The following is a 26995-nucleotide window of genomic DNA, read 5'->3' as shown; positions in this document are numbered from 1 at the left end:
GAGATCAGCTCCCTCTCTGTGTGTCCCCTCCAGCAGTGCATCCCATGGCTCTGAGCCTCTTGCTGGGTGCTCAGGGTCCAGTCCATACCAGGGAGGGTCCAGGTCCTGTTGCAGGGGCTATGCTGGAGCTACTTGGTGCTTTCCCCACAGGCCCTGGGATCATCCACACTTGGCATCCATTTTTCCCAAACCTGTGCCCATCCCCAGCCCTTTCAGTGGTTCTCCAGCTGTAGTCATTATCACACCCTTAGAGTGATGCAATTTTCTGTACTTTCAGTTCCTCAATTACATTGATTATCACATTAAACATTCCTGGTGCTACAGGAACAGACTAAAAATAATAAGCTTGTATCTTCTAATACAAATGAAACCCATTTGTACTACTAAGAGTGGAGCAGGCTCATTGTTTCACGGTAATGAAGCTTTCATCTCAGGAGATCCAATTCATAAAAAATACTCAAAGCTGTGAATGCTTCTCTTAATTTACTGCTAGTGACATTCCTTTAAGTTCAAATCTGACTAAGGATTAGGCCAGCGATTGAAATAAAATGAAAATGAAAAGCAAAAAACCCACCCCACTCCTGATGGCTTGGCACACCCTTGCTTTCTTCAGGCCAGCAGCCCTCTGCCCACGCCAGGCTGCAGGATACAGACATCTCTTGCTATAAATAGCTGCAGCCACCTTTGCTCCACTTCCCAAAATAGCAACCCATTGCAAAGAGACTGCTACAGCAAAACACTGTATAAGCTCTTCATATATATATATAAATATGAATTCATAACCAAAACCACTCAAGGCAGACAGTAATACATGCTACCTGCAGGCAGCTGCAGGGAAACCAACCAAAGGTTTCAGGCACCTGGTGGGGGGTGAGAAACAAGCAAGTTTTGGTGCTTTTCCACTTCTCCCCATGCCATCAACAATGTGATTAAAATGTAAAATAAAAATTGAGATCTGCCCCTCTGGCTTACTCCAGAGCTTCAGCAGGGGTAAAAAGAGCATCCCTCTCCCCTTTTCCCCCTGACTGAGGGGGCAGAGTCAGGCACAGTTTACCACAACTTCAGTTATCTTAAAAAAATCCTCCCTGATCCAGAGTGAGGTCATGTTCCTGACGTGGGTGAATTACATCACAAATAAGCTTGGTTATCTTAATCCTCATTTGTCAGAATCAGTTCATCACCATCACTTCAGGCTTTGCTGGTCGGGGCAGTGCATTTACCCAAGATTTCACCTGAAAGGATTTAAACACCCTAAAACCACTGGTCCAAATCTGATCAGGCCTCCCCAGGCAGGGTACACGATCCTGTGTCTTCTTTGGCCAGCTTTAGAGATGCCACACCACCACAGGGGAACACAGATTTTGTTCAAAATCACCAACACTCTCACTGCAGGATAGCCCTAAAGCCCAAGCTGCCTGCAGGAATCTTTCTCCAGCTGCCAGGAGCTTCCCTGGGGTTGGGTGAGCTTCACCATAGAGATCAAAAGCTTCTTACAGAGATGAAAGACCTTACAGACCAGGGTTTTGCTACTGTTTGTTGTATTAATACAGAGGAATTAGTGCCAAGGGACAGAAAGGGCATAAGGAAATAGAGAGGAAGATGACACACAATATGAAAAGATGTTCCTAGACCCAGACCACCACCCCCCTCCCTCTATGTCCCTGGGCAGCTCTCACCAGAGCTTCCAGCCTAGGTTATTCACAGGTCAAACTCTTCCCTGACACTGGCTTTTTAAAAACAATTACCAGCTATTTCACCTTGGATCAACATTTCCAGCAATGCTGGTTCCCAGAAAAAGAAATCTTCAGCCAGCCCCTTTCCTCCAACTGGAGCATAGGCAGGATGGGATCAGGCAGCAGATGCTCTTTACCAGTGTAAGAGGGCTACAAAGCAGCATCAAACACAGTAGAGACACCTCCTGCAGAAAGTAACCCTCTCTGGATCTTTTTAATTGGCCACAGTCCCATTCAAGGCCAGAAATCTGGTTTATTAAGCATAAACTGCTGAGCCCCTAGTAGATGCCAACATCATCATCTCCTGTGGGATTATTTACCCTGCAGCCAGGGTCACTGGCTCCAAAGCAACAAAAAGTATTTCCGGCAGAGATGGGGCAGCTGGGGCACGTTTCCCAACCAGGGGGTGAAATGACACTGTCATGGAGAAGCTGCTTCCCACACACATCAGAAAATATCCAGTGTAGCTGCATGCACACAAGGCACACATTCCTGTATGAGATATCTATGTGGTATAGCTCCTTTCCCTGCTTTCACTGTTGGTTTTTTGTTTTTTTTTTTTATCTTTAAATTGGGAGAGCTTTTTTGTAACTAATCAGAGAGGAACAGCTAGTTACCAAGGAGATCCTCTGATGAATCAGAGACTGACTGGTGTAAGATCTAGACAGGCTTTAGCTTCTTAATTCACAAGACCTTACATTTTAAAGAGGGAGGGAAAGAGATCCCTTCACAACCAACACTGGACCATGCCAGCAACAGCAGCTTTTATTTTTGCCATAGAATCAAATAGCAAACACACAGCATGAGAAAATGATGAGCAGAGATGAACAGGAGCATCTCTCCAGCACGCTCTTGACTCAGAAAGGCAAAAAACACCCAAGGACAAAGTGGTCCAATGGAGGTGACTGAGGGAAAGGCTGGGAATTCCCCAATTCCACACGGACACATGCAAGGATATAAAGGGATGAGCAAGCTCTGGAGAGAGAGCTGCACGCCTGCTTGCACACAGCCCCGGAGTTTTGGGAAGTAAAGGTTGCACAGCCAGGAGAGGTGCTGCCTGTCTGCATGCCAGCTACAGGCTCAGCACATTTTTGGGACTGCCCCAAGCCCACTTTATTACCCAGCTCCTGCAGTTTTCTTCCAAGGAGTGGGCAAGAGGGATTAATTTTGCCAAATGCCAGCAAAGGCATCAACTCCACGCCAAGCATCCGACCCTTGTGGGGATGTCCATCAAGTCCCAGAGGAGCCCGGGATGAGCAGGCAGAGCAGATGGTAAGAGGAGCTTTTATAAAGGTCGGGACCACAAGAAGCTTTGTGAAATAAAGTTTGGAGAGAAAAAAAGAAAACTGAGCTTTTTGGGGGCAGACTTTACTCAGAGGGCCTTTGCACCCACTTCCTTCTTGTGGCTCATTTCTGAGTAATTACCAAACCCTGTTGCTTCACCTCTATTTAAAAGCAAAGTAATTAAAGTTGCCTGGGAACCGTGAGAGCAGTGAGAAATATTTAGAGACATCAAGAGACAATATAGATATATATATATAGGAATCTCCTGCTTGAGATAGGCTGTTTTCCCAACAGCTGAAACTACAGAAATATATGGATGAGAGGGAAAAACAGAAAAACATCACTGTCAGATACCACTGAAATCTCCATTTTGGGCACTGCTCCTCTGCTGCTGCTAAGGTAAACCTGACCATACTGGGGGTAGTTGCACTATACTCCAAGGCATTTGGGATGGGGATGGTATCTTAGACAGGTTGTCGTGAAGTATGGGGGAACTGAAGATTAAAGCATGTGTTTGAATAAATTCAGGCTTTACTGCTAAGCTTGCCCTGGAAAAGGATTTCCTACCCCAGTTACATCTGACAATGGGCTGGCACAAGCCAAGCCTTAGCCAAGGACTCCAGTGAAGGACATTTCACAGGCAAACAGTTTCAAGTGCTGTTTTGAGATTTAAATTACACTTCCCATCTGAGGCATGAATTAGCTCTTGGAAGCATTTGTACACTGGAGCTAGAAGCTTAAAGTTTTAGAAATGCATATTTTGATATAATTACGGGGGGACAACTTAAACTTGTGGGCCTCATTTGGAAAGCAAAATAATCCAAAATACTGCAATACAGACTGAAAACAGCACACAAGATAGGGAAGAAACACTTGCTGACAGAAAGCTGCTTTCCCCACTGCAAAATAATATTGCCTGGAAATTCTAAGCCTTGGTTCACAGCCAGCAGATAACTGTCCATCACCCTCCAACTTCACCCAGAGGGTCTTGTAGAGCACTCTCACTGCTCTTCCCAGATGTGCCAGGCAAATTAAAGGTGTAGCAGCAGTAAATTAAACAGGCTGTCAGCTTTCAGGCATTTAATGGACTATAGGGTCTTATTTGACTTCATATTTATGATCTTAGCTTCACCCTAAAGTGAAAAGTCATTTGTACATTTTCATTTAAAACAGAATGGCTGAGAAAGCAGTAACTGCAGACAAACTTCCCACAGGCAGAACACAGACTCCCAGGCACTTCCCAGCTTCTGAACAGCTTACTCTGCCACCACAGTGCTGTTATCCCAGCCTTGGGCTGACTTTGGATACCCATATTCCTTAGAAAGCATTCAGAGATTGTTTTTCCAAATGTGTACAAGGAGCAGCTGCTAGAACATGAACCATATTTTACACAGTGCTTGTAAACCAAGAACAGTAAGCTTGATGTTAGGGATTTGCAAATGGAGAAACTGAGGCAGAAAGCATTTAAATAATTTGGATTAACTTGCAGCTGAACCAGATAGGAGCATAAATTTTCACTTCCACTCTTTGCACTATTAGTATAAAAAGCCTTGGAAGTTCATTTCGTGTGACTTTTGCCAAGCAATAAAGCTGGTCTGAAAACACAGACTAATAGCTGCACAGCCCCTGGATGGTGCCATTCCCAGGCTGGAAAGTAATTGCATCCTGCCTTTGCTTGAGAATTTTGACTGCAGTAAATGAGGAGGCTGACAGTGGTCTAAACACTGACTTCAAAGTTAGATCTATTGCCACAAACATTTGTCTGTGTAAATACCTAGAATAAGGGCAAAGAAAGAAGTGGGGATTCATGAGGAATATGAACTGGCAAGTGGAGGGTGATCTTTACCAAGCCACGGTGCTTGATAGCACATCTGGTGTCTCTATACTAAATTGGTCTTGGAACAGGGAAAGATAAAGCTAAAATACAAAACATCTGATGCATATTGCTCCAGAGCTCTGCATGCATATATTTTTACATAGTGTTTGAGAAATCTGTTATTCTCAGCACGCAGAGTGTCTGTTGCTGAGCACAGAGTCCAGGCACAGGGAAAACTTATGAAACAGCCATACAGATTAGCTCTCGGTTGTAATCCACTCATTCCCACTTCAAGAAATCCTGTCTTTCCCCAGGAAGGCTTTGTTGCCTTGCTAGAAATCCTCTTACTCCCTGGCAGACCTGTGGTAGGGCAGGTGGGTTTTGCTTCACAGGGACACTCTGTGTTAGATTCAGCCATTGCCTTTTCCCCACCCAAAAAAGGGCTCAGATGGATCCCACAGAGTATTTGCTGCGACTCTGATGCGGTGTCCCAGCACTGCCTTGCCTCAGCCACTCACCCCAGGGAGCCCTCAGGCTGCTGTGGGTTGAGCAAGCCAGGTTTGGAAGCAAGATTCAAGACCAGCCCAGCCCCTCAGACACCCTGGAAGGCAAAGCTGAGCACCAGCACAGCGGGGGGGTGCAGGATCCTTCCTGACAACCTTCTCCAAATGACCCAGATTGCATCAACGGGCTCTGGAGGGAGCCCACAGCTGCTGCTCTGCAGATGGGAGCGTAGGATTTGCAACATGGGGCCCAAGAGAGACAAGGAGGATGGCAAGCAGAAGGTCTCAGCACTCTTCCAATCTTCAAGACTGGTAAATGTCTCCGATTTCCTTTTCTGCTCTTTTTCTCTTAAAGCCAGAGAAGTCATCACCTCTCTGTGCTTCTTTGCACTCCAAGAGGTGGGGTGTTGGGAGACCCCAAAGCTGAGGGCTGAACTTTGCCTTCCAGGCAACCGTTCAAAAGCCTAGAAGCAATCTAGCAGACTGGAGTATTGCATGTGTCCAGAATGACCCAGTATTTCCTTTAAATTCAAGAACTGTTTCGTAGACAAGAGCACCAATAGCCAGGTGCTGCAGGTTGTGCCAGCAAAGGAATTTCCTGGTTTTTGCATGCTTGTTTAGAGGCTACAAACAAATACTGATGACTTGTAATACCCCTCCGGGTGAAGGGCAGGCAGAGGCAGCAACAGTCAGGGAAAGAGTCTGTGAGAAACCACCAAAGTGATGCAGGGAGGGACATACCCCAAGTCCTCACTTCCAGTGTCCCCCCTTGGGACACTGTAGCTCTGCAGTGCCTCGGGCTGAGTCTTTTGGCTCATGTCTTCGTGTTTAAATGCAACTTGCATCCTCTCCTGTGTGCCAGCCATGAGCACCATTATTTTGGGCATATAAGCCACTTAGAGCAACATTGCCTCTCTTAATGGAAGAGGCATCGTAGCAGTAGCTACACTATGGACCATTAATTTACTGCCAGGGGCTTGACCCTAGACTTTAACATGCATTTAACTAGAGGTCTACAGCAGAGATATTGCAGTGCAACTGTACAAATGCACTTTTACAGGAATAGTATTAGTGCCAGTTGAACTGTGACAAAACTCTCTCAGGCTCCCACTGTGTCCAGGGCTTGCTTGTATGCACCAACTTATGGTTAAAAACTGCTGGGTGGAACATTTGGTTGTTTACAGAAGTACAAGGCAGTGCAATTTCTGTAAGTGTTTCACCAGAAATGAAGCAAGATGGGTGGAAAACAGAGAGCTAGACAAAGTTACTGAATTATCATTTCTCTAAAGCTTCTAGTTGAGCACAGGACTGACAATCTCCACTCCTGATGGTCCTTGTGCTTCAGGCACACAGCAATCTGCTGGGCTGGGTCCAGATCAAGTTAACATTACTTGGCACCCTGCTCACCCTTCAGCACAGCCACGTACCTGCCACTTAGTGCTCAGAAATATCCTTTCCCAGCTGCACTGCCAGGGAAGGGTGCAGGAGGGCTAACAGGCCAAATTTCTGCACAATGTCAGTCAATTTAGCTCCCAATTTGCTCAGTAGAGCCCTGCCCATTTCAAAAGAGGTCAGCTGCACCCCTTGGTTGGGAAGCTGGTCTTACTAACTGGGATGTGTCCAGCAGCAGTTTTATGCTCTTGCTAATTTCAGTGCAGATTTTAAATTGCCTTTAATTAGAGCTTTGAAAGATCCCACTGTTTCTCAGCAATTAGCTTCTGTACTGGATTTATTTGGACTGAACAGTAGCTCTTCTCACTAGAGATGTGGCAAGCTTGGGAAACTGCATTTTTTACTCTGCTTCTAATTCTTAAGCCTACTGCTGATGTGTAAAGGCTGGGGGGAGATATATTCTATCTGGTACACTTAAGCCCATCCATTCTGCACCCCTCATGGATGGATTTATCTGTCCTGAAACCAAAATTAGCCTCTGCCAACATACAGTTTATTAACTCAGAGGGAAGCTGCATGGTTTTGACAAGTGCTGGAAGTTTCAGAGGAGAGAGAGATGGGAAGCATCCCACTGCTGGTGGCAGACCTGCCAGCTCTCAGCACTTCAGACTGACTCCCAGCTATTAGCAGATCTTTATGTGGAAGAGGACATTTCCTACCCCTCACCAGGTCTCCAGCCCACTCCCACTCTGCTCCTGTCCATTCTTTAGTGTCCCCCAGCTCTGTCATCCTTATTAAATTCTCCCTGTCCCACCTCTTATTCTCTTTCCCCATCTATCCTCAGGCTAAGATGCTGCATCTCACATTATAAACTGCTTTACCCCCACCTCTCCATTCCTCTGCCTCCAGGGTTCCTGCCCCTCTGCATTGCCCCCCACACCAGCTCTGGAGCTGTTGCCATGTGCTGATCCAAGGATTAGTGTGCTTCCACCACCTCAAAACAAGCCTGCAGCCAAGTTATTAAAGCCATTTAACACCACTTGTCTCACTAGTACAGAAGTTACGCTACTTAAAATAATTGCATTTCTCACTAGCTACAGATAAAGCAAACCCTTTTTACTCATTAAGATATGGCCTTATGTACATTACAAGATAATAACAGCCCCATAAGTGAAATAGCAGATACAGGACCAAAAGCAAAGTCATAAGTGTTCTAAGAAACCTGCAGATTAATCATTTTATATCTCCATAGGAGCGTTCACCAAAGCTTTCCATCACTGCACTCTCTTAAAGCCACAGGACACATGCCTTCCCCAGTTAGAGCTCTGCCTCCCCTACAGAAGGCAAAGGCAGGGAAGGAAGGTGCTCTCTTGCCTTCAAACACAAGTTGAAGAAAAAGGTGAAAACAGAATCTGGAAATTTTTATTCCTCGTTTTCTGTTTCACTCAGTAAAAAAACCAGTTAATCCATCACAGTGATTATAAAATTGATGCTTCTAGCAAAGTGTTTTTTCTTCAAAGCACACATCCACTCATGATCTCATGGGCTCAAACCGTACTCTTGGTATTTTCGGAACTGATTGCAACCTCCTGATCCATATAAATAAGCAACAACTCCATGAAAACAAGAGCACAGGTGCTGCTAGAACAGCAATCACTCCTCAGGATCCAAACCTGCACTTACGCAGCCTGAGACAAAAAACCCATTCCCTCCTCTGGTAGTTCAGGTGCCGATTTTCCTCAATTTGGGGATTAAATAGGTGTCAGCAGTTAGCTGACCCTCTGCATCCGTACCAAGGGCTGTGAGTGCTGGAGCACCAGCACAGCTTTGCCTTAATTGCATAAGTACACAGCTTGTGCAAACTCCCTTCTGGCCCACACTCAAGGATTTAAAGTAGTCTTTAGTTTAGCCTCTGCCTCAACTGCATTTGTTTCCTATGCATACACACAAGGTGCTTAAAGCCTCCAGATCTCATCTTCACTCCTGCAGCACAACTCATGACTTCTGTTTTATGCTGGTGAATCAAAAAGTCCCAATCACTAATGTCAGAGGGGTCAGAGAAAGCAAGGCAAAAAGTCTGAGCAGAAGAGCTTGTAGCAGAATCCACCATAAAGTGTCAGGCAAGTTTAAGCCCTCCCCTTTTTGTCCTTACAACCACACTCTCAACCCAGAAGCAGCAAATTTTATCAGGGCACCAGAAAGCCTTGGGTGTTTTGCAGCACTGCTCCTAGCCAAATGCCCAGCATCTGCAGGAGGGACCATCACTTCACACAAACCAGCAGGCATTCCAGATGGGACATTTTTGTAAGCACCTGAGACAAGTACCCAGCTACAGGCATAAGTCAATCCAATCATCTCCAGCTTCCACAGGCAAACTCATCATGTGAGACAAACATGTCACTTATTTTCACAATAGTTAATGGCCATGGACCTGGAAGCCCAAGTATCAATTTGTGCCAAGGAATACAGTGGTCAGTAACAGATTAGCCTACAAATAACTAGAGAAATGCTGACATGTGCAATGGACCAAGGACAGCAAGACAACTCATTTATTTCTCTGTTATTTGTAATCTCTCCAAAACCAGCAAAATTGGCTCCCTCAGAGTTATACTTAATAAGTTACTGCTGCAGTCAAGCCCAAAACTCCTTCAGGGATATGTCACTAGATCTGCTGTCAGGTACCACAGGCAGCTGCTCCCATCCCATAATGCTCATTAGAGCCCAAACACTTTTTCACCCACAGGACATGGCTTCAGAGTTTGAGCATCAAGCTGAAACCAACCAGGTGATCAGGTTAAGCAATTAACATCCTAAAAGACCCTCCAAACAGTCCTGGATACACAAGCTATGTTGTAAGGAAAGGTTCATTTGGGGGAGGTGGTCAGGAAGGAGAAGGATAGCAAGTCCTTCACCCCTAATCATCAGCATTATAGACTGGAACTCTGTTGTAGGATGATGGCCAAACTTTCACTTCTGCAAGAGACTGGCTGAAATCCAGCCCTCAAAAATGCTGTCAGTGGCATGTTGTTAGGTAACCTGAAGAAGATGATATTGGAGAAATACAGACAAGAAATACAGACTATCATTCATTACTGCCATCAGTGCTACAGGACAAGTGTCAGTATAACACAACCAGAGCCTTGTGCTCTGGTGCCAGCAGGAGATACCAGCCCCAGAAAAGCAGATCAGGCAGCCTCATGAGGAGCCTCAGGTGGGGCCAGGATCACCCTCAGGGGCTACCAGGGACAAGCACCCCAAAAGCTCAAATGTCTATCATTTTACACCTTCTCCAAATTTGCTTTTTCTTTTTCCACCTTTACCTGAAACCTGTGGCTGTGCCACACACCCTGTGCCTTAATAGCCAGGTTTACATCCCCAACCACCACCAAGCAGATAACCACCAGTACTTTTCCCCTTTACAACTCTGCACCTAAAGCTTTATTTCTCATGTGTTATTTTCCCCGTTTCAATTGATTCAGTGCCCTGATCACACTTCTGGCTGCACCCCCAGCACTGCCTCTTGGGGGCCACAAAAGCATTTAGGCTTCATCTCATGTCACTAACCCACCTTCTCATCTGTCACAGACAGCACCAATCAGCCTCCCTCAGGCAAGGTCTTATTACTAAGAGTGGAATTTTCCAAATATTGACTCATCTAGCCTAAATATTATTCTGTTATTACTACCTATGCTGCTGCCTCTGTTCCACCTTCTACAATACTTCAAAAGCCACCTGGCTGCATCAAAGAAATGTCAGAGCAGGAGAACCAGGTCCTGTTTAGTGCAGTCCAGCAGCTAAACTAAAACTGAGACCCTCCAAGTGCTCTTGTCACACGCTGATAGGTATAAATCAATACATTCATTTCTGAATTCATTTCAGCTCTTCCCTGACAAGATGCCTACCCAGGGAGGAAAGCACATCCAGTCATACTGAACCTTAATGCAGATTACAGCAAACACACAGAAAAGTGTCACTCTGACACAATGCAATATAAATACTCCCAGAGTGTGCAACAGAGCAAAAAAGACACTTTAAGAAACAATGCACAAACAAAAAGGAAATTAATCAGACTAGTAGGCACAATACCTCAGATGTACAAATAGTATTTTTTCACTTGCTTGCAACCACCTCCTCAATTTCAAAAAGCTCCCTTTTTTTTCGTCCAACACCTCAAAAAAAGCAGTTTTCTTCAAAACACCTCAGCAAAAAGCTTTACAAAGCTGTACCCCAAGAAACAAACCACTCCTGCTGCTAGGTGAACTATTTATCTGCTCTTAATCTAGCCTTGATCACAAGCACCTGGAACCTACAAACCCAGCACATCTTAAGCTGATTCCTCTCAATTGACATGGTTTCATTAACTTTAACAAATCCCTATAACAATTAATATCAGCTGAGGACCTAAGAGCTGTTTCTTTGATTTGTGAGCCCAGTCTGCCTTTGGAGATAACATAACAGAAAAAAAAAATGTTATTTTTCCTACTCAGCCTGAAGTCAGGGCAGTAGCAGAAGTTAACTTACTTGCAAGCAGAAGGTTTTGCCTTGTGATACATTGATTGTTCCTCTCAAATTCAGGTTAGAGGTTTGGCATCCCTTATGTAGCAAAAAGTTCAAGGAACAGTGAGCAGGAGGCAGAAGATGTTTGGGATATTGCTGTGGGGCTCATGGTGCTAAGGAAAATGTTTCAGTGATGTCTTTGTGCTCCCCACCACTGGGTCCCTTGGGCTCTGCCTCCTGGAGTAAAGGGGAGAGTCAGGGTTGGAGACTAAATTGCTCAGACTGGCTCAGGAATATCTTTATCTCATACCTCCACTCACAGGTGAAAATATACAGTAGTAGTAGTAGTAGTAGTAGTAGTAGTTAATAATAAAAACCCACTAGCAATAGAAGTTCCGTGGTTGTGCTTTTGCTAGTAGTAGCATGCTGTGCATTAAGTTATATGTAACCCTTCAAATAGACACAGGAAAAAGAAAAACATTTTTTCCACACTTTGTTGCTGCTTCTGGCAATGTTAGGGTACAACATTAGGATATGTCACGTCAAAAATATGTTGATGATACCATTCTCTGAATATCAGTTCTTTCTGCTTCCCTTCACCTGACATAACCAAAGCCTGAGTTCCTAACCACCTGGGCATGTCTGAGACTGCCACAGGTGCTTATGTGAGTTGTATGCTCTATCAGTGATATTAGTAGGCTTCAAGGTGCAGATGTGATGGTTGAAAAATAAGAAAGGCATGGTCATTAATATTTACCCAACCAGTTACCTGTTCTTACATACAGAAAAGTGCTGGTATATGAATGCAATACCCATGTGATAGTTATATTTGCTCTCTGACAGAAAATTACATGGTATTTCTACACTCTCACACACCTTATCTCTGAGAGGCCACAAAGAAGCAGCTCCTATTTAATTTCTTTTTTTGTTTCAGGTCTTTTATATTTTGGTTTTGTTTCTGCAAATAGCGATGTGTTTGACAGAGAACCAGGCTATTACAGACCAGGACTTAGGCTATTATAAATTGTGAATTTTCCTTCCACTGCAAGGCTTTCATTAACACTGAGATGCAGTGTAAACTTGTACTTAAGGCTTCATCTGAATAATAATCCAGAAGCAGGTGACTTAAAGGCAAGGGTCATCCACACCCCTACAGAAGATCTGCCAAGGCTATGCTGAATCTATCAACAACTTGTTTTCATATTTACCATATTCCCTACTGTCTTTCATGCAAATATTGTGTTTCTTTAGTCAACTCCCACCATACTTCTTTTACCTTCAATTGTACAGGCATTGCCAGAGATTGCCTGTATGCTACAGTGCTTGCACTTGCTTGTATTTCATTCAGTGCTTTCACTTGCTCGTATAAGCTGCAGTTTCTCCAAACATTGCAATATTAATAGACCTGTACATAAATGTCTCCTGAATGTAGAAGAATGTGATTTAGAAAGACTACTGCTTCTCACTTGTCTAATATAGCTGCTGCATTATGTGCTCTTATGTTTGGGTTATTTGGCCTCAGGATTTCCAGTTATGTTCTAAATTTTCTTTTAGTCCAAAGCTTGAAATCAAGATGAGTTAATACCCAAACCTACTTCTACTGTTGAGGCTGCAATAGCCTAACATTACCTCCAAGTGGGATATGATTCCTTCTGGTGATCTTGCCTCAGACAGCTGATAAATTTCTCTGTTGCTGGCAGCTATGAAACAACCAGGTGCCTGAGAGGAGCATTCACAGCATCCACCACTTGAGCCAGGATATTGTTTTTAGTTTCTAGATCTAAGTAAAAATTTCCTTCCCAGAAGGGAAGGAAAAAGCTATAAAGGTACAACACCACCACAAGTGGTTAGGTGATGGTTCTGCCTAACATAAGTCTTTTAACACTGCTTTTGGGGGATTTTCATTATTTTCTTAGGCTGATCTGGAAGCAAAGGGCTAATCTTATGTGATGCCAGCCACATATTCTCAGACAAGAAAATGTAGAAATGGTTTATTTTTGATCTATCCAACAACCAGATCACACAGGTTACCTTTAGATGCAAGAATTTAAAGCCAGTTCCCCAAGGCACAAAATTAAACCCAAGAACCTCAAGTGAATACTCGACTTTATAGCCACTAATAATCTTTCTAAGTATTTGTTAAGAAAGAAAAAAAAAAAAGACAACTGTTTTCTGAACTAAGACTTATTGAAGATGTAACAGCTTGGCATTTGAGCATCAGTGACTTTGTTTCACTGAATTTTCCCATCTTTTCTCTTAACTAGAAGTTAGCTCCCATCAGCCAGCCCTGTATCATGAAGGGACAGCAGGCAGCATATGGTGACACTGGAAAAAGGCAGCAGAACATTCATGTGGCCTTTGACTGCAGGTGCAGGTGGCTCAGCGGGGAAACTTGGTGGAGTGAACCCCTCTGCATATCACAATGCATATCACATGGGTTGCCCCCAGGGCAGGCAGACAACTGAGCCCAAAAACCAGCCTAAAATCATTTGCAAGTTTTGTCCCTTCACTCTCCATAACCTGACTAGCTCTAAAGAGAATTTAATTTGTTTCCAGACTGCCTTAAAAAAACCTTCAACCAGCTATGACCTCAAATCTTTCTGCTCCAGATAGGGCTGAGAGAAGATTGTTCCTTAGGACTCCAGCACTTGTTAATTCTCTTAAAGAGATTACTCAAAGCTCCTAAACAAATATCAGAATAGGTTTAGGATTAAGTGCGTGTGCTAATGACCTTGCTGACAAAATCAGCAAGATCTAACCTCACATATGGGAGAGGGAAGCCTTGGATGTAATTTTGCCTCAGTAGGTACAATCAGGGGAAGTTATCAGACTGCTCTGCTCTGTTCCCCTATCTCTAATATTCTTGCAATGTTCCTTGAGAACCAATACAGTAAAATGTCAGACCTGTCAGATTTTTATGGAAAAAAACAATATACTGACAAAGTCATTGGTGCTATGCACAACTCCTTTATAATGCCGATTGCTTTTTCTATTTCTCAGATTTGAGCTGCCTGGTCCACTGCAGTGTCAGCACCAGGCTGGCTGGCACAGCATCCTGCCTCCTGTGTTAATCAAAGTGTCACTTGGAAGGGCCTTTAGCTTTGTGCATTTGGCAGGGTGTTCTGGTGCAGAGTTTTGGGTACCCTGGCATTCCCAGGGGTCTCCCATGGGCCCATCCCCTTCACGAGCAGCCTCTCAGTGATTTCCCCACTCTGCAGCTAATAGCTGGAGTTATGTCCTGCAACTCCCTGGGCAATTTCCTTTGTGTGTCACTTGGGTTTCAGAAATAATTAACCCTGCAATGACAAACGTGGGGTTTGGCCACCTTATAGATGTTTTCTTAAGCACCAGGAGTGGCTCAGGGAGGTTTGTGATCAGGGGGTTTGTCCCTGTGTTGTGGCCAGGAACAAAACATGGAAATTTTATCTGTGAGAAGCATTTCATAAAAGAGAGATCATTAAATCTAAACTGAATCACTTTCAACCTGCATGACTTCTGTTGTTCTGTTGCTGTTCTTCTATAATCCCATCAGATTGCCTTGCAAAATCTCTGGTGTCTGTAATGGAAACAATTTCAAATCCGATAAGAACTCACAGACTATTTAAAAACAAAACAAAACAAAAAAACATTGGAGGATAAAGCTCATCATGACTGAAGCACCTAGATCTGCTTTCCAATCTCTTTGCCCAAATTTTAGTGTAACTTATTCTGTTGATGATCCTAAATTTCCAGTACTGTGCTTACAACGTCTAACCAAGTATCACTCATAGAAACATTAAATTCTGCAACAAGCTGGAACTTGTGGCTTCAAAACTCTTGTCAGCTTTGCTTCTCAAATGTCAGCATGCAACTGTGGGGCTTCCTTTCTCCTCTAAAGAACTTGTTACTTGTGTTCACTGTTCCCTTCCTGAGCACTGTGCATTTCTCTCTCACTGTTGTCCACTATGTCAAAAGTACCTATTTCCATTAATCTTCAAGTGTACCTGATACAGAAATATAATCATTTTCATAATTTTATGCTGTTATTTAGTTTTCCTTTGTTTTTAGATAATTTAATAAATTTTAAAAAAGAATGTCAACAGTGATGTGCAGCACATAGAAATAAAAAGTAATTACACTGTGACAAAACACTGAGAGCAGTGCTGTCTGTGCACAGCATCAGAACTGACCAGAAAACTGTGCTACACACTCTTGAATTGTGGTGAAAAGGAAGAGCAATCAGATTTTGCTGAGAAGGTTGCCATTTGAACCCCCAGGCAGCATCCCCATCACACAGCCCCTGGTTCCTTCATTCCAGACAAGACCCAATGGGCCCTTCTGCAGAGGAAAGGCCAGGCAGGAGGGCATGGTGGATCTGATCCTCTATGATCCCAGCTGGACTGCCAGGGATAAAAGCGTCTGTAAAGACCCCAGGCTGTGGCTGAAAGTGCATCTCTGGGTGAGGCAGCTGAAAGTTGCTTTGTACTTGGTAGTGCTGGCTCCCTTTCCTCCTCAGCTGCCTCCTTTGCTCCCTTCAGGGAGCTGGATTTCTGTGAGCTAATTTAAGGAGAAAAGCCTTTTTAATCTGGTATCTTACAGCCTCAAAGTATGGGTGTTTATTATTTTGAATAAAATATGAATATTAAGCTCTTCAGGCAAGGACTTTGTCTTCCTACATCTCTTCAAAGCACTTAGCATGCTGCTGATGCTACAGGTGGAAATACAACAAATAATATAATAGAGATGGGAACTCAGAGATCTGTCTCATTAAGAATGGGCTCACAAAGTGTATCAGTATGTTCTAACAGAAAGGCTCTGGTATGATGAGGGCTCCCCCAGAAGTCAGTGCTGAGCCTTGCTCTGATATAGTTTCGGGGTCAAGCACCTGGTTTGCTTTTGTTTTACCCTCAATTCAGTAAGTTTTTCATGTTCTGCTTCCACCAGTAAAAAAGGGTCACTCTGCCCAAGGAACAAAAATAAAATTTAGCATAAATTTGAAAAGTGCAAGAATGGATCCCCTAACCAGATGGAGGCAAACAGGTAAAGAGAACTTAAGAAAGAAAAATTTCTGTGGAAAAGAATATATTATTAAGTGAAAAAGTAATTTAACAGAATAGTGCTGTTCTCATACCACTGGGCAAATTTAATAGCAACTCTGCAAATCTAATAAGATCTCTGCAAAGTAAGAGATGTTCAGTCTGAAGTGCACTCTTTTGAGGCTGAGACCAATGTCTATTAAATACAACAGAAATTCTTCCTCATTTTCAATACAATCCGGATCAGACCTCCATTGGATTTGGATTGTCAGTGGCTGTTATTGTCCCTGCAGCACATTCCACTCAAACTCACCACAGCAATTTAAGCAACATCTAATTTTCACAACAATACAACCAATTTCTCAATACAGGCTGCTCTTGAACACTGAGTGCAGGAAGCACTGCTGTGTTTGTGGCAAAGCAGTTTCCTGAATTAAACAAAACCCAAATTGCCCAGAAAAATCACAAGTGGGTGGAAGGCAAACACCAGACCTTCTTAAATGAGATGTAATCAATAGGCAGACCTGCACCTGAATCCAAGATCCATCCCCTGAGTGTTCCATGAACAGTCACCAGGTGACACACTGCCCATCTTGCAGCGATTGTGCCATTGTGTTGCCAGACATTGTATTTCTCATTTCATTGTACTTCAGCTACCTCTTTATTGCCCACATCAGCTGGAAATGATCAATTTCATCACCCACAGCTCCTAAGGGTCCATGCTATGATCCATGTGGTATTCAGCAGGCTTCAATGTACATGGAGGAGTCTGGCCATGCAATAGTATTTCATAAAATGCAGCTGCTGTGCACCCAGCTATCTTGGTCTATCAATTTTGCAGGTCCCAGCAATGTCTCCCAGTTGAGTATTCCATTAACTTTTTCACCCCTTATTTCTTAAGAAGCCCAGAAGTAATCTTAATCCCCCTTATCTTGCTATACTATTACCTTGCTGCGTTCTTGGTGGCTTCACACAGAGATCTTGTGGAATTATGTTTTTACACTTCGCCCTAAATTGGCTTGGAGGAAGACAGTGCAAAGAGGTCTTTCCTTGGGCAAGATAAAAATAGAAATAGAAAAGAAAGTCTGTAGTTTATTCCTGCATTTAGTTTTGATCAGATTAGAGGAGGGTTTGTTTTACTGCAGTTTGAGAGAAGGGTACAGTGCTCATTTGAGGTGGAAGATTGGTTCCTATTAGATCCTTCCCTTAGATCAGTCCCATGAAGGAGCCCAGGATGATCCACACACCCTTCTCTGCTGGGACCAGCAATTAACCCAATTTTTTCAACTCTGGAGAGAGTCTCATCGTCATCATGTCCATGGTGTCCTTTCCCCTGATAAACAAAGGGTGTCTGTAATGGAAGAAGTAGGAAGAAGATTGCTTAAATACTACTGGCCAGGAAAAAAATAAAAATAATTTTAAAAATCCACTTAGGATTTTGTACCATGGGATTGAAGTAATTTTATTTGTAAGAGCTTGCTGTAGTAATAAATTCAATTCAGAAGTTTTCAAGTTCGAAGCAAGCCTCTCAGTCTATTGTTTCAGAAAGGGCAGTTCAAAAGCTACTGATTTCTTTATACAGATAAACTCCCAGCAGAGTTATCAGAATCAATGCAAACACTCAGAAAAGGGTTAAATATAAATAAAAAATAAGTAGGTGAAGAGCCATGAAAAAGAAACATTCATTTTAAAACTAATTGAAATGCTGACAGAAAATGCCAGACAAATAGGAAAGGGGAAGATCAGGAAGTTACCTCAGGTTACTGGGCACAAGATTAAAACAAAACAAAATACTTTCACAGCAAACATAAGTAAATTGTGGAGCTTCTTGGCAGAAGACCCAGTGAAGGTGACAATGGGAGACGAGCTGGGACAGAGGTTAGAGCAGCTCTGATACCTGCCAAGCCAGATATCCCTGATCCCAGGAGGGAGTATGAGGTCTCACATGGGGCTGATCCCAGCACCCACTGTGGCTTGGTGCAGGTCCTTCTGGAACTGCTGTTCCCCACATCTCTCCTAAGCACTCATCCATGGGTGCTCAGTGCCAAATGACGTCAGCCTAGGATCTCGCCCAGCACTGCTGCTCCTTAAGGATCTTTCAGAAGGGAGAAGCAGAAGGCAGGTCATGGACTGATGTAATTCAGCTCCACTGAAATAAAAATTAACATCAGGATGCAGCTAAAGGGCTGCTGAACTCAGTGCTGGAGGGAGGGGAACACCACTGTTTCATGTGTGGTTTGAAGCACACTGAGGAGGAGAGAGAGGTTAAAGGTTTAAAAAGCATTTTGATAAAAAAACCAAGGCATTGTCAAAAAGCTAACCAGAAGCCCATATCTGCTCTTATTTAACCTTCAGCATGAGATCAGGTCTCAGCCTTTCTATTTTTGGTAACAGCTGATGAAGGCAATGTAACAAGGTATTAATAAACATCTGCCCAGCTCTTAGATTAATATAGGGAAGAATTAATGGAGGTCTTAGCATGATCATATTTTCTAATTATGGCAGGTGACTTTATTTATAGAAATAATAGGGAGAATGGAAATTGTCACTGACACCATGTCAATATACGTAATGAAATCCAATCATTTAATTGCATTACATTTGGCTAAGAAGTCATGTCAATAAAATCCCCCCCTTACACAGAGCGGTTCAGTGCTTGATATGTATTTCATATTAGAAAGCTATTAAGATTAATACTTTTTCAATGAATTATTGGGAACATAAATAATCTCTGACAAACCTATTCCTGTGCCTCTGATTCTGAGTAGGACAGGGGTGGGGGTCAAAGCTTTCCACCAGAAGAGGCAACAAGGCCCTTGTGTAGCTGTGTGCTTTTCACAGAATCACCTCATAGGGAGGCTGGGTTGGAAAGGATCTTAAAGATCATTTAGTTCTAGCCCCCCTGCCATGGGCAGGGACACCTCCCACTACATCAGTTTGCTCCAAACCCCATCCAACTGGGCCTTAAACAGTTCCAGGGATGGAGCATCCACAGCTCCCCTGGACAGCCTGCTCCAGGGTCTCACTACCCTCACAGAAAAGAATTTCTTCCAAACATCTAACCTAAATCTCCCCTCTTTCAGCTTAAACCTGCTACTCGTCATCCCATCACTCCATAACCTTGTCAAAAGTCCCTCCCAAGCCTTCCTGTAGCCCTTTCAGCCCTTAGAGCCTTCTTTTCTCCAGGCTGAACAACTCCTAATGTCTCAGCCTGTCTTCACAGGAGAGCTGCTCCAGCACTCTGATCATCTCCATGGCTTCCTCTGGACTTGCTCCCAGAGCTCATTTTTTCATGCTCATTTCTGGACACCTCTTGATTCCAGTCCCCAAAGCATACAAAATAATAAAATAACTCCCAGGCTGAAGCCTGGGCTGTATTTTGGTTTTCACCAGCCATGGCTAAGCTGGCACAAGCAGCCACTTCATGCAGAGCCCTCCTCTCTACAGCAATAAAGTGTCACCAGTGCTTCTGTGGGAACAGTATCAGACTACACCACTGAGATAAATAAAGCACAATTTAAAACCTTGATAAGTTTACGTCTCCTAAGAGAGTGGGAAAGGCCCATAAAACTCCTGTTAAAGGAGACATGGCTTGTTCCAATCATTTTCAGCTTGTTAGGTAAGCCCTGAAGCCAGTTCTTACTGGGAGGTGCTGGCATTGGTGTTAGAGAGCTGCTGGGGTTTAAGCAGGCTTTGGACTTACTCTGGCTGGTTCTCAAGGTTTGAAAACTCATTCCATAATGTTCAGTTCAGGTAGGCAGCTAGGCAAGTTTGTATCTTTTCTCCCAGAAGCAGGGGAAACCAAAATAAAGCCACAATTATGGTGACAGATGGTCTGTTACACACTGAGCATCACTAGCAATTTTGTTTCTCACAGGTTGAAAGAGATCTGAACTGATGCTGAAGAGCTGACAAAGTCCTCTAGTTCTCTCCTCTTCTTCCAAAAATGTGTTTCCTAATCCATTCTGACCTCCCCAAGCCATCAGCCTGAGTTAATGAAAACAGATCAAGGAAATGTTGCTATTTCTATTAATTATAGAGGCAGGCTTGTGCAATAAACAGAATTCATATCCCTACAGTGCTGCCTAAGTACCTATAATTCACCTGCTGTGCTCACAACTGCAGCACCTTCTTCACATTGTTTTACAAATTAGCAAACCTGAAATCAGCAGCTGTGTACAGTGTGATGACATTTAACTACGGGAGATCTGTTCTGCTGAAATCCACAGGTGGTCTTCCAGGACTGCTTTTCACTGTGATTGTGTTACAGTTCCCAAATTAGGTCCTGCCAGATCAGCTCCATGTTTTCCACGGAGGTGCAAATACAGATGCTTAGGAAATACTGTCAGAAATATTGCAGTTGCTGGTACTCATCCAAGCACAACCAAGCTAACACCTGGGGTGATGCCCTTTCAGAGATGAGCAGAAAGGGGGTCAGGGCTCTCTTGGAGCCAACCTGAATTTCCAGGTCTGCTGGTTTTTATTTACTGCAGGGTACATGGAGTAAGAACCTACACATGCCTATCTTTGCTTGGTGACCAGTACTCAATATTTGCACACCCCACAGGAATTAATTTTGTGCATCAAAGCCTGCAGAAACAGAACTGGGTGTGCTGTCTCCTAGTCAGTCCTTCCTCTCCCACCATCATAATGCCAGTGTTGGTGTCCTGTGGTAGGACTCACAGAGCATCTTCTGTCACCCTGTAGTCACTTGCATGTCAGACCAAGGTTAGGACCTACAAGCCCCAAAAGGATCTGGCTGCTAAAAGCACTGTTGCTCCAGCAGTGGTGAAGGAAGAGAGAACTTACAAGGTGGTGGTAGAAGAAAAGCAGGGAGAATGTAGAGGAAAAGCAAAATTCCTGAGGTTATAAAGGGAAGCTGAAAAGATGAAGAATGATGTTCATCCTTGTTCCACACCAGCATTCTACTTTCCAGATTAAATAAACTTTTCTTTTCTCTGCACCTGATTGATAGGAAGCAAAGTGCACTTGATAGCAAGGCTCCCACCCCCAACTCAAAACTTTGCACCAGCAAACTGGTCTGACTGGGGAGCACTCTGACAGATGAAATACTCTGGTAGAAACATTTTCCAAGAGCTGTAAGGCACCAATAGCAATATATTCTGAAAGCAAATAACTCCCCAAGGATAAAGTAAAAAGAAAAGGCATTCCTTTGGGCTGTAGTGCAGAAGGTTGATTTTCCATGTACATAATATATCCACTGCTAGCACTGCTGCTGGTGTTACACTGTAAGCATCTGACTCAGACATTTGAGTGGAATGGTGATAAAATGCTTGACTTTAAATGAATACTGGACTCGAATTTCCATTGTGACAAAAGGGAAATACAAACAGTGTGAAGAAATAGAAGAGCTGCTATTGGACAAAACGTTCCACAACATTTTAAAAATCTTTACAGGCATTAAAAAAAAAAATAAATCTCTCTTTTGGCTTGCATGAAGGTCAAAATCCAGGTTTTGAGCACTTATTCAGCAGGGATTATATTTCTATACCAAACCTCCCACCAGTTTACAGAGAGTATTTCTTAAATTACATCCAACATTAGTCCAGCTGTTAGGATTCCCCAAGAGACCACAGCAAACAGAAGAAATGCCTTTGCTCTGGCACTGCCAGGGTCTGTGGCACTGAACTGCCCCTTCTCCTGCTTCTGCATTCAGCTCCTGACTTTGCTGATATAAATAAGAAGAGAATCAAGTACCCACTCTCTTCTGAAGTACATATCAAAGAGCATTGAAATGATAGACTGCTTTAGGCTTGTTCATCAGATTGAAAAGGAGGGAGAAAAAAATGAGCTGGGGAATGGACGACAGCATTTGCAGTATAAGGATGAGGAGCTGGTGGGGGTGGAAGTTGGTCCATATTACAGAAGCCTCTGGTAATATTTTCCGTAATTTAATTACTGCTATCAAGTTAATATGGGAGAAAAGCCCTCTGGGCACATTAGGAAGAAGACTACCAGCTTTTATTTACCTACTGCACTGGTAGGATCTTGAGAATATCTACATGTGAGAAACATTTTTCATTAAACTCACCTTAGCAGCCTCCTCAGCTGCAAGCTCTGCTGTAAAGCACCTTTGTAATGAAATCCACACCCGCTGTAGCCCGTGGAAGATGTAAGTGGCCGTCAAGATTTCAAGGTCAATGTGAAAACACAGCTTTCCTGCATTTTTAGTTTAAGGTAATTCACATGATTGCTGGGGCCCGGAGATTCTTAGGATGAACTCTGCCTCTGCAGGAAGAGCATTCATAAAAGCATTAAAAAAGGTGAGAATTAACAAAAGAAAAAAAAAGTGACTGCTAAACTGCACCAAAAAGTAGAGAATACAGACATAACCCACATGTCCTGATTTTCAACATCTACTTCCCTTTTCTGTGAATGGCAGTATCAAATGATGGATACCTGGTAAAAAAAGCCCAGACAAGGTGAGAAGGTGCAGGCTGTGTCTGGTGGTAATTATTTGGCTAAATCCCATCTGCATGGCACTCAAGGGTAGGGTCAAGTCCTTGCTCTCTGAGCAAGCCTCTAGTGTGTCATCAATGCATGTTTTAGTGAGCAGAATCTGCTTTTAATCACCCATGTGACACTTGGTGTGTTAGGACACTGAATTTTGCCTTGATCTTGATAGTTCCTGTCATTCAGCAACTGCTGGGTGACAGCTGGCTGGCACCAGCAGCACATCCCTGCCCAGAGCAAAGCTGGCAGAGTACAGAGATGATCAATCCCAGTGAGGTGCCAAGGGGCTCTCCAGCTTGGGAGTGTCCCCAAGACAGAGATGGGACATTTGTCTGGCTGCCATGCCTTGATGATGAGTAGTTCTGTGCCTACAGCAGAGGTAGCACTTCCTGCTTTGTCAAGTCTTTTTTATTTTAAATGACTCATCCAGAAAGCACCAGCCCTTGAGCACGTGAAAGAAGTTGGTGCATAGAGCTGATTGAGAAAATGTAGAGCTTTTTCTCTGGTGAAGGGTCCAACACATGGCCCTTGCACATCCACACAGGTGGACACATAGCATGTCCTGGACACCACCACTGTGTAAGGAGTTGTGGGAGATGGGTAGGAAGCTGCCCACCCAGTAAGATGTCCATGCACAGCCTTGCAGATCCCCCCAGCAGTGGGGTAGAGGTGTAGGGAGCAGGATGCCTGCTGAAATAATGGGATTGGCAGAGTCTGAGGATCTGAGTTAGGAATTCTCCTGGATCTGCTGCCTGCCCTGGTCATCAAAAGCCAGACTGGTGGGCAGTGATGTGGTCAGGTGAACGCCCATGTGCAGAAGAAGCTGGAAGCTGTTCAGTGCCTGACCCCTACACTGGCTTGGCTGGAAAGGCAATTTTTTTCAGGCTACTTTGCACTTAAACTTCTATACTGAGGTGGGTATCTTCCAGGAGCTACCATGAAACAAGTTCTCACAAACAGCCCCACAACCAAAATCTATTCCCACATCCTGTCAACTCAACGTGTTGTCAGGGCACAGTTTTGCTGCCACCAGTTCCTTAAAGGAGTTTTGTCTTGCACTATTGGAAAGGAAAACACTGGCTGTGCCCTGGGGGAAATGAAGCATGGAAGTCCTGCTGGCACTGACAGAAGTTCTGCTTCTAATTTGGGTCCATTCTTCTGGATCTTAACCTGTGGTATTGGCTCATTAGCTCAAATGATAAATAGGGATTCCAAACTGAAAGCAACAAAATATTACTCAGGCTGGTGGTGTCTGCAAAAATATGGTGAGGGAACTCTTGTTTCAAGAAAGTGAAATTATAGGGCAAAATACTGTTGTTATGTTGACTGAGGAAAATGCTAGCACAGAACCTAGGGGTTTTTTCTTTATATTTAATCCATATTGAATTCTGCACAGCACTCCTTCCTATTGTTGTTTTTGTTTGTGTTTAGCAGCCAAGTAAAATAGCACACAAGGCAAGAAATCTAAGAGAGTAATAATGTGATGCATAGTGTTAACTTGCTGGTTTTGGCAATATCCATTTATCTTGGTTAAATACAAGCTTCATCCAAGTACTAAGCCAAGTAATCATGATTAGAGAGGGAAAAAGACATTCACCTCCTTGGAAACTCAATACTTTTCAACAGTAATAGCACTGCAGTGACATTGTTCGAATCTGGACGCTTGCTGTAATTAATATATATTATTGCCACGTGAGGAATGGAAGTGTCTATGCCTGCTCCTACCATTGTTCTCATTTCTAATCCAGTTACGAGACAAAAATACACTGGGGTTTTGTTCCATGGACATGGCCCCTCATTGCTTGGAGTGTTCTGTTGGCCTCAGAGATCTCCAGAGATTTTGTTCTCTTCGTTGGTTCAAAACTGCATAGAGGGCATGTGTACACTATTGCCTCCTAGAAAGACTTTGCTTTTGTTCTTCCTCATTTTTCCTGACTCTCAAGAAAAAATGGCTTTATGCTAAAAAGTATACTTCAAGAACACATCTCTAAAGAGATTCAGAGCTCTCAAGCTACTGGTTTTCTAAGGAGGCCAAATCTCCATCTGTACCATCCAGTCTATCATGCACTGAACTCATCCACAAAGCAGGTGATTTAGGGCTCACACTGATTTTTAACCTAGTAGACTGGTGCAGCTTTGTCTCAGTAGTCATTTGACTCATTGACTCCACCAGATTTCCCATCGACTTCATACCCTTGCTTCTTCAGATTTCATTATCACCTTTCTGCAACATCTACCCATTCCTACTCTCTCACATCACTGCTACCCTTTTTGTTCTGTTCCCTGTCTTTCTAATACTCTGCCTTAATGTAATACAGATAATTTCTAACTCTTGTTCCTCCAATCTTGCACTCTGGTATTTAAATCTCAACTAGCTGTCCCTTGCATATGGCAGCAGATTTAAACCAACAGCAATCATTGACAGCCAGGGAAACTCAAAAAGTTTTACACCAGTCCCCAGAGCAAGAAGCCAATCTGCTTACTGGGGAGTCCAACCATTAAGAGCTACAGTGGATGGTTTAATGATTAGGGACTGTAGGGTGGAAAGCTGGACTCGGTGATCTTAGAGGTCTTATCCAGCCCTGATGATTCTATGATTACCCAAAGTCTACCAAGTCCTGTGCTAAATCACGTCCTTAAGCATCACATCTACATGTCCTTTAAACACCTTGAGGGATGGTGATTGAACCACCACCCTGGGCAACTTGTCCCAGCATTTGTTCCAGCACTCTTTTGGTGAAGAAGAGCCTGTGCAAATCACCTCTTTGCTCTGTCCCTCAGCCTCACACCTCAGTCTCACTTTTGCAGCATTAATAGACATCTCCAGGTAATGGTCTTTAGTAAGATGTGACATGTGAAACCTCAGCAGTGGTCTGGCTTTCCCAATGACTGCCCTCTTGTTAGTGCAGTCTGCTGGGCATTCCTGAAAATTAACAAGCAGACTAAATGCAGGCTGCCTAACTTTGCCTAATTAAAGTAAAACAACAGCTAAAACTGAGGAGGGGAGGGAGGAAAGGAAGCAGAGTAGGGGAGCAGAGTAGGCAGACCAAAGGCAAAATGAGTTGTATTTATTTTTTAATGCCATCTCTTTTAGTGGCTATGATGAGCGCTGTAACTAAAGGCATCTTAACGAAATTAGAACTCCAATATGTCCTCAGCAGATTGGAGCTGTTTCCATTCACCAGCAGCATGTCCCAGCTGTAATTGCCTGCTTGCTTATCCACGCAGCTCTTTACAACTAATCCAAATGTAGACTCAAAAATAAATAGTGCCAGAGCATTCACTTCCCGCTGGGCAGTAGTTTTAGCTGGCTTCTGCCTTTGCTTTGTTCCAGTTGGTGCTCTCCATGGCACAGGGACTGACTCAAAGGAGATAAAGGATGATTGACCTGCTCAAGGAATTAGGTAGGAGAAAAAAACCCTCCTGTCATATCTCTCCTGACTGTTTGTGCTTTTCCTCTGGGTGCTGCTCTGTGTCTGTTTATCTTTCTCTGCTCTCACCTCTCTCCCCAGCCACATTGCTCATGTGATTTTCTTCTTCTCAGTGGCTTTTCTTAGGGTTGCTGGTGCCCTCCCCATCCCCAGCAGCATATCTGTCTTCTCCTCCCTGTGCTCCCATCCCCAAGCACACCAAAAGGGTTTTAGCACTGCTTCCCTGAAATGAAACACTCTTCAGGGATATTTAAAAGCCATGCTCCTCTCAGATCAGGTCTTCTCTGGACGGGTGTAAAGGTGAAACACCACTGCACAAAGCTGGAGCTGGAGAGGATGTCCCCATGGATGGGACTTGGTTCTTCCCCAAATTCTTTGCAATTACAGAGAAGTGTGCTTAGATTTATAGGAGATTATCTGATGAGGCAGTGCAGGACTTCCACTGCCTTCACTCTCACCCCCAGGATCCTTCCTCATCAGTGAAATGCTACCTGTTCTTTGGCAGAGCAGATCTCCCCAAAAACTCTCTTGGCTCAGTGGATTAGGGGTGTCTCACAAGGGTTGACCCAACACTTGCCACTACTGCACCCCCTCCCAAAGCCATCCCATTTTACAGGCAGATTGTGCCCTTCTCTGACACCACAGAGCAGCTGAGATGATGAATATAGTGCTCGTCCAATGTGTCACTTGCTACGTAAATTCAAATTCAGCACAGAAAGCTAAAAATGCTTGCAAAGCCCTGACAGGCAAAGAGGACAATTATCCTCAGCTGTTCCTCACAAATGCCAGTCTCTGGTGACTGCAACGTGCCAAGAGAGGCATTGCCACGTGCTTGGATTGCAAACCACAC

The 26995-nt window shown here is 43.7% G+C and overlaps 1 protein-coding gene across 1 annotated transcript in view; it reads left to right on the top strand.

Annotated features, from left to right (window-relative positions):
* Positions 1–3333: 3333 nt before the first annotated feature.
* KCNMB2 (potassium calcium-activated channel subfamily M regulatory beta subunit 2) overlaps positions 3334–26995 on the top strand; it is a 44461-nt gene continuing 20799 nt past the window's right edge. Inside the window, exons 1-2 of the mRNA XM_008497731.2 lie at positions 3334–3416; positions 5511–5648. Of these exons, the coding sequence (XP_008495953.2) occupies positions 3334–3416; positions 5511–5648 (221 nt within the window). The remainder of the gene's footprint in view (positions 3417–5510; positions 5649–26995) is intronic.

This window comes from Calypte anna, chromosome 9 (assembly GCF_003957555.1).
Source record: "Calypte anna isolate BGI_N300 chromosome 9, bCalAnn1_v1.p, whole genome shotgun sequence".
Lineage (NCBI taxonomy): Eukaryota > Metazoa > Chordata > Aves > Apodiformes > Trochilidae > Calypte > Calypte anna.
The sequence above is the reverse complement of the archived record's forward strand: the minus strand, read 5'-3'. Positions and strand labels throughout refer to the sequence as shown.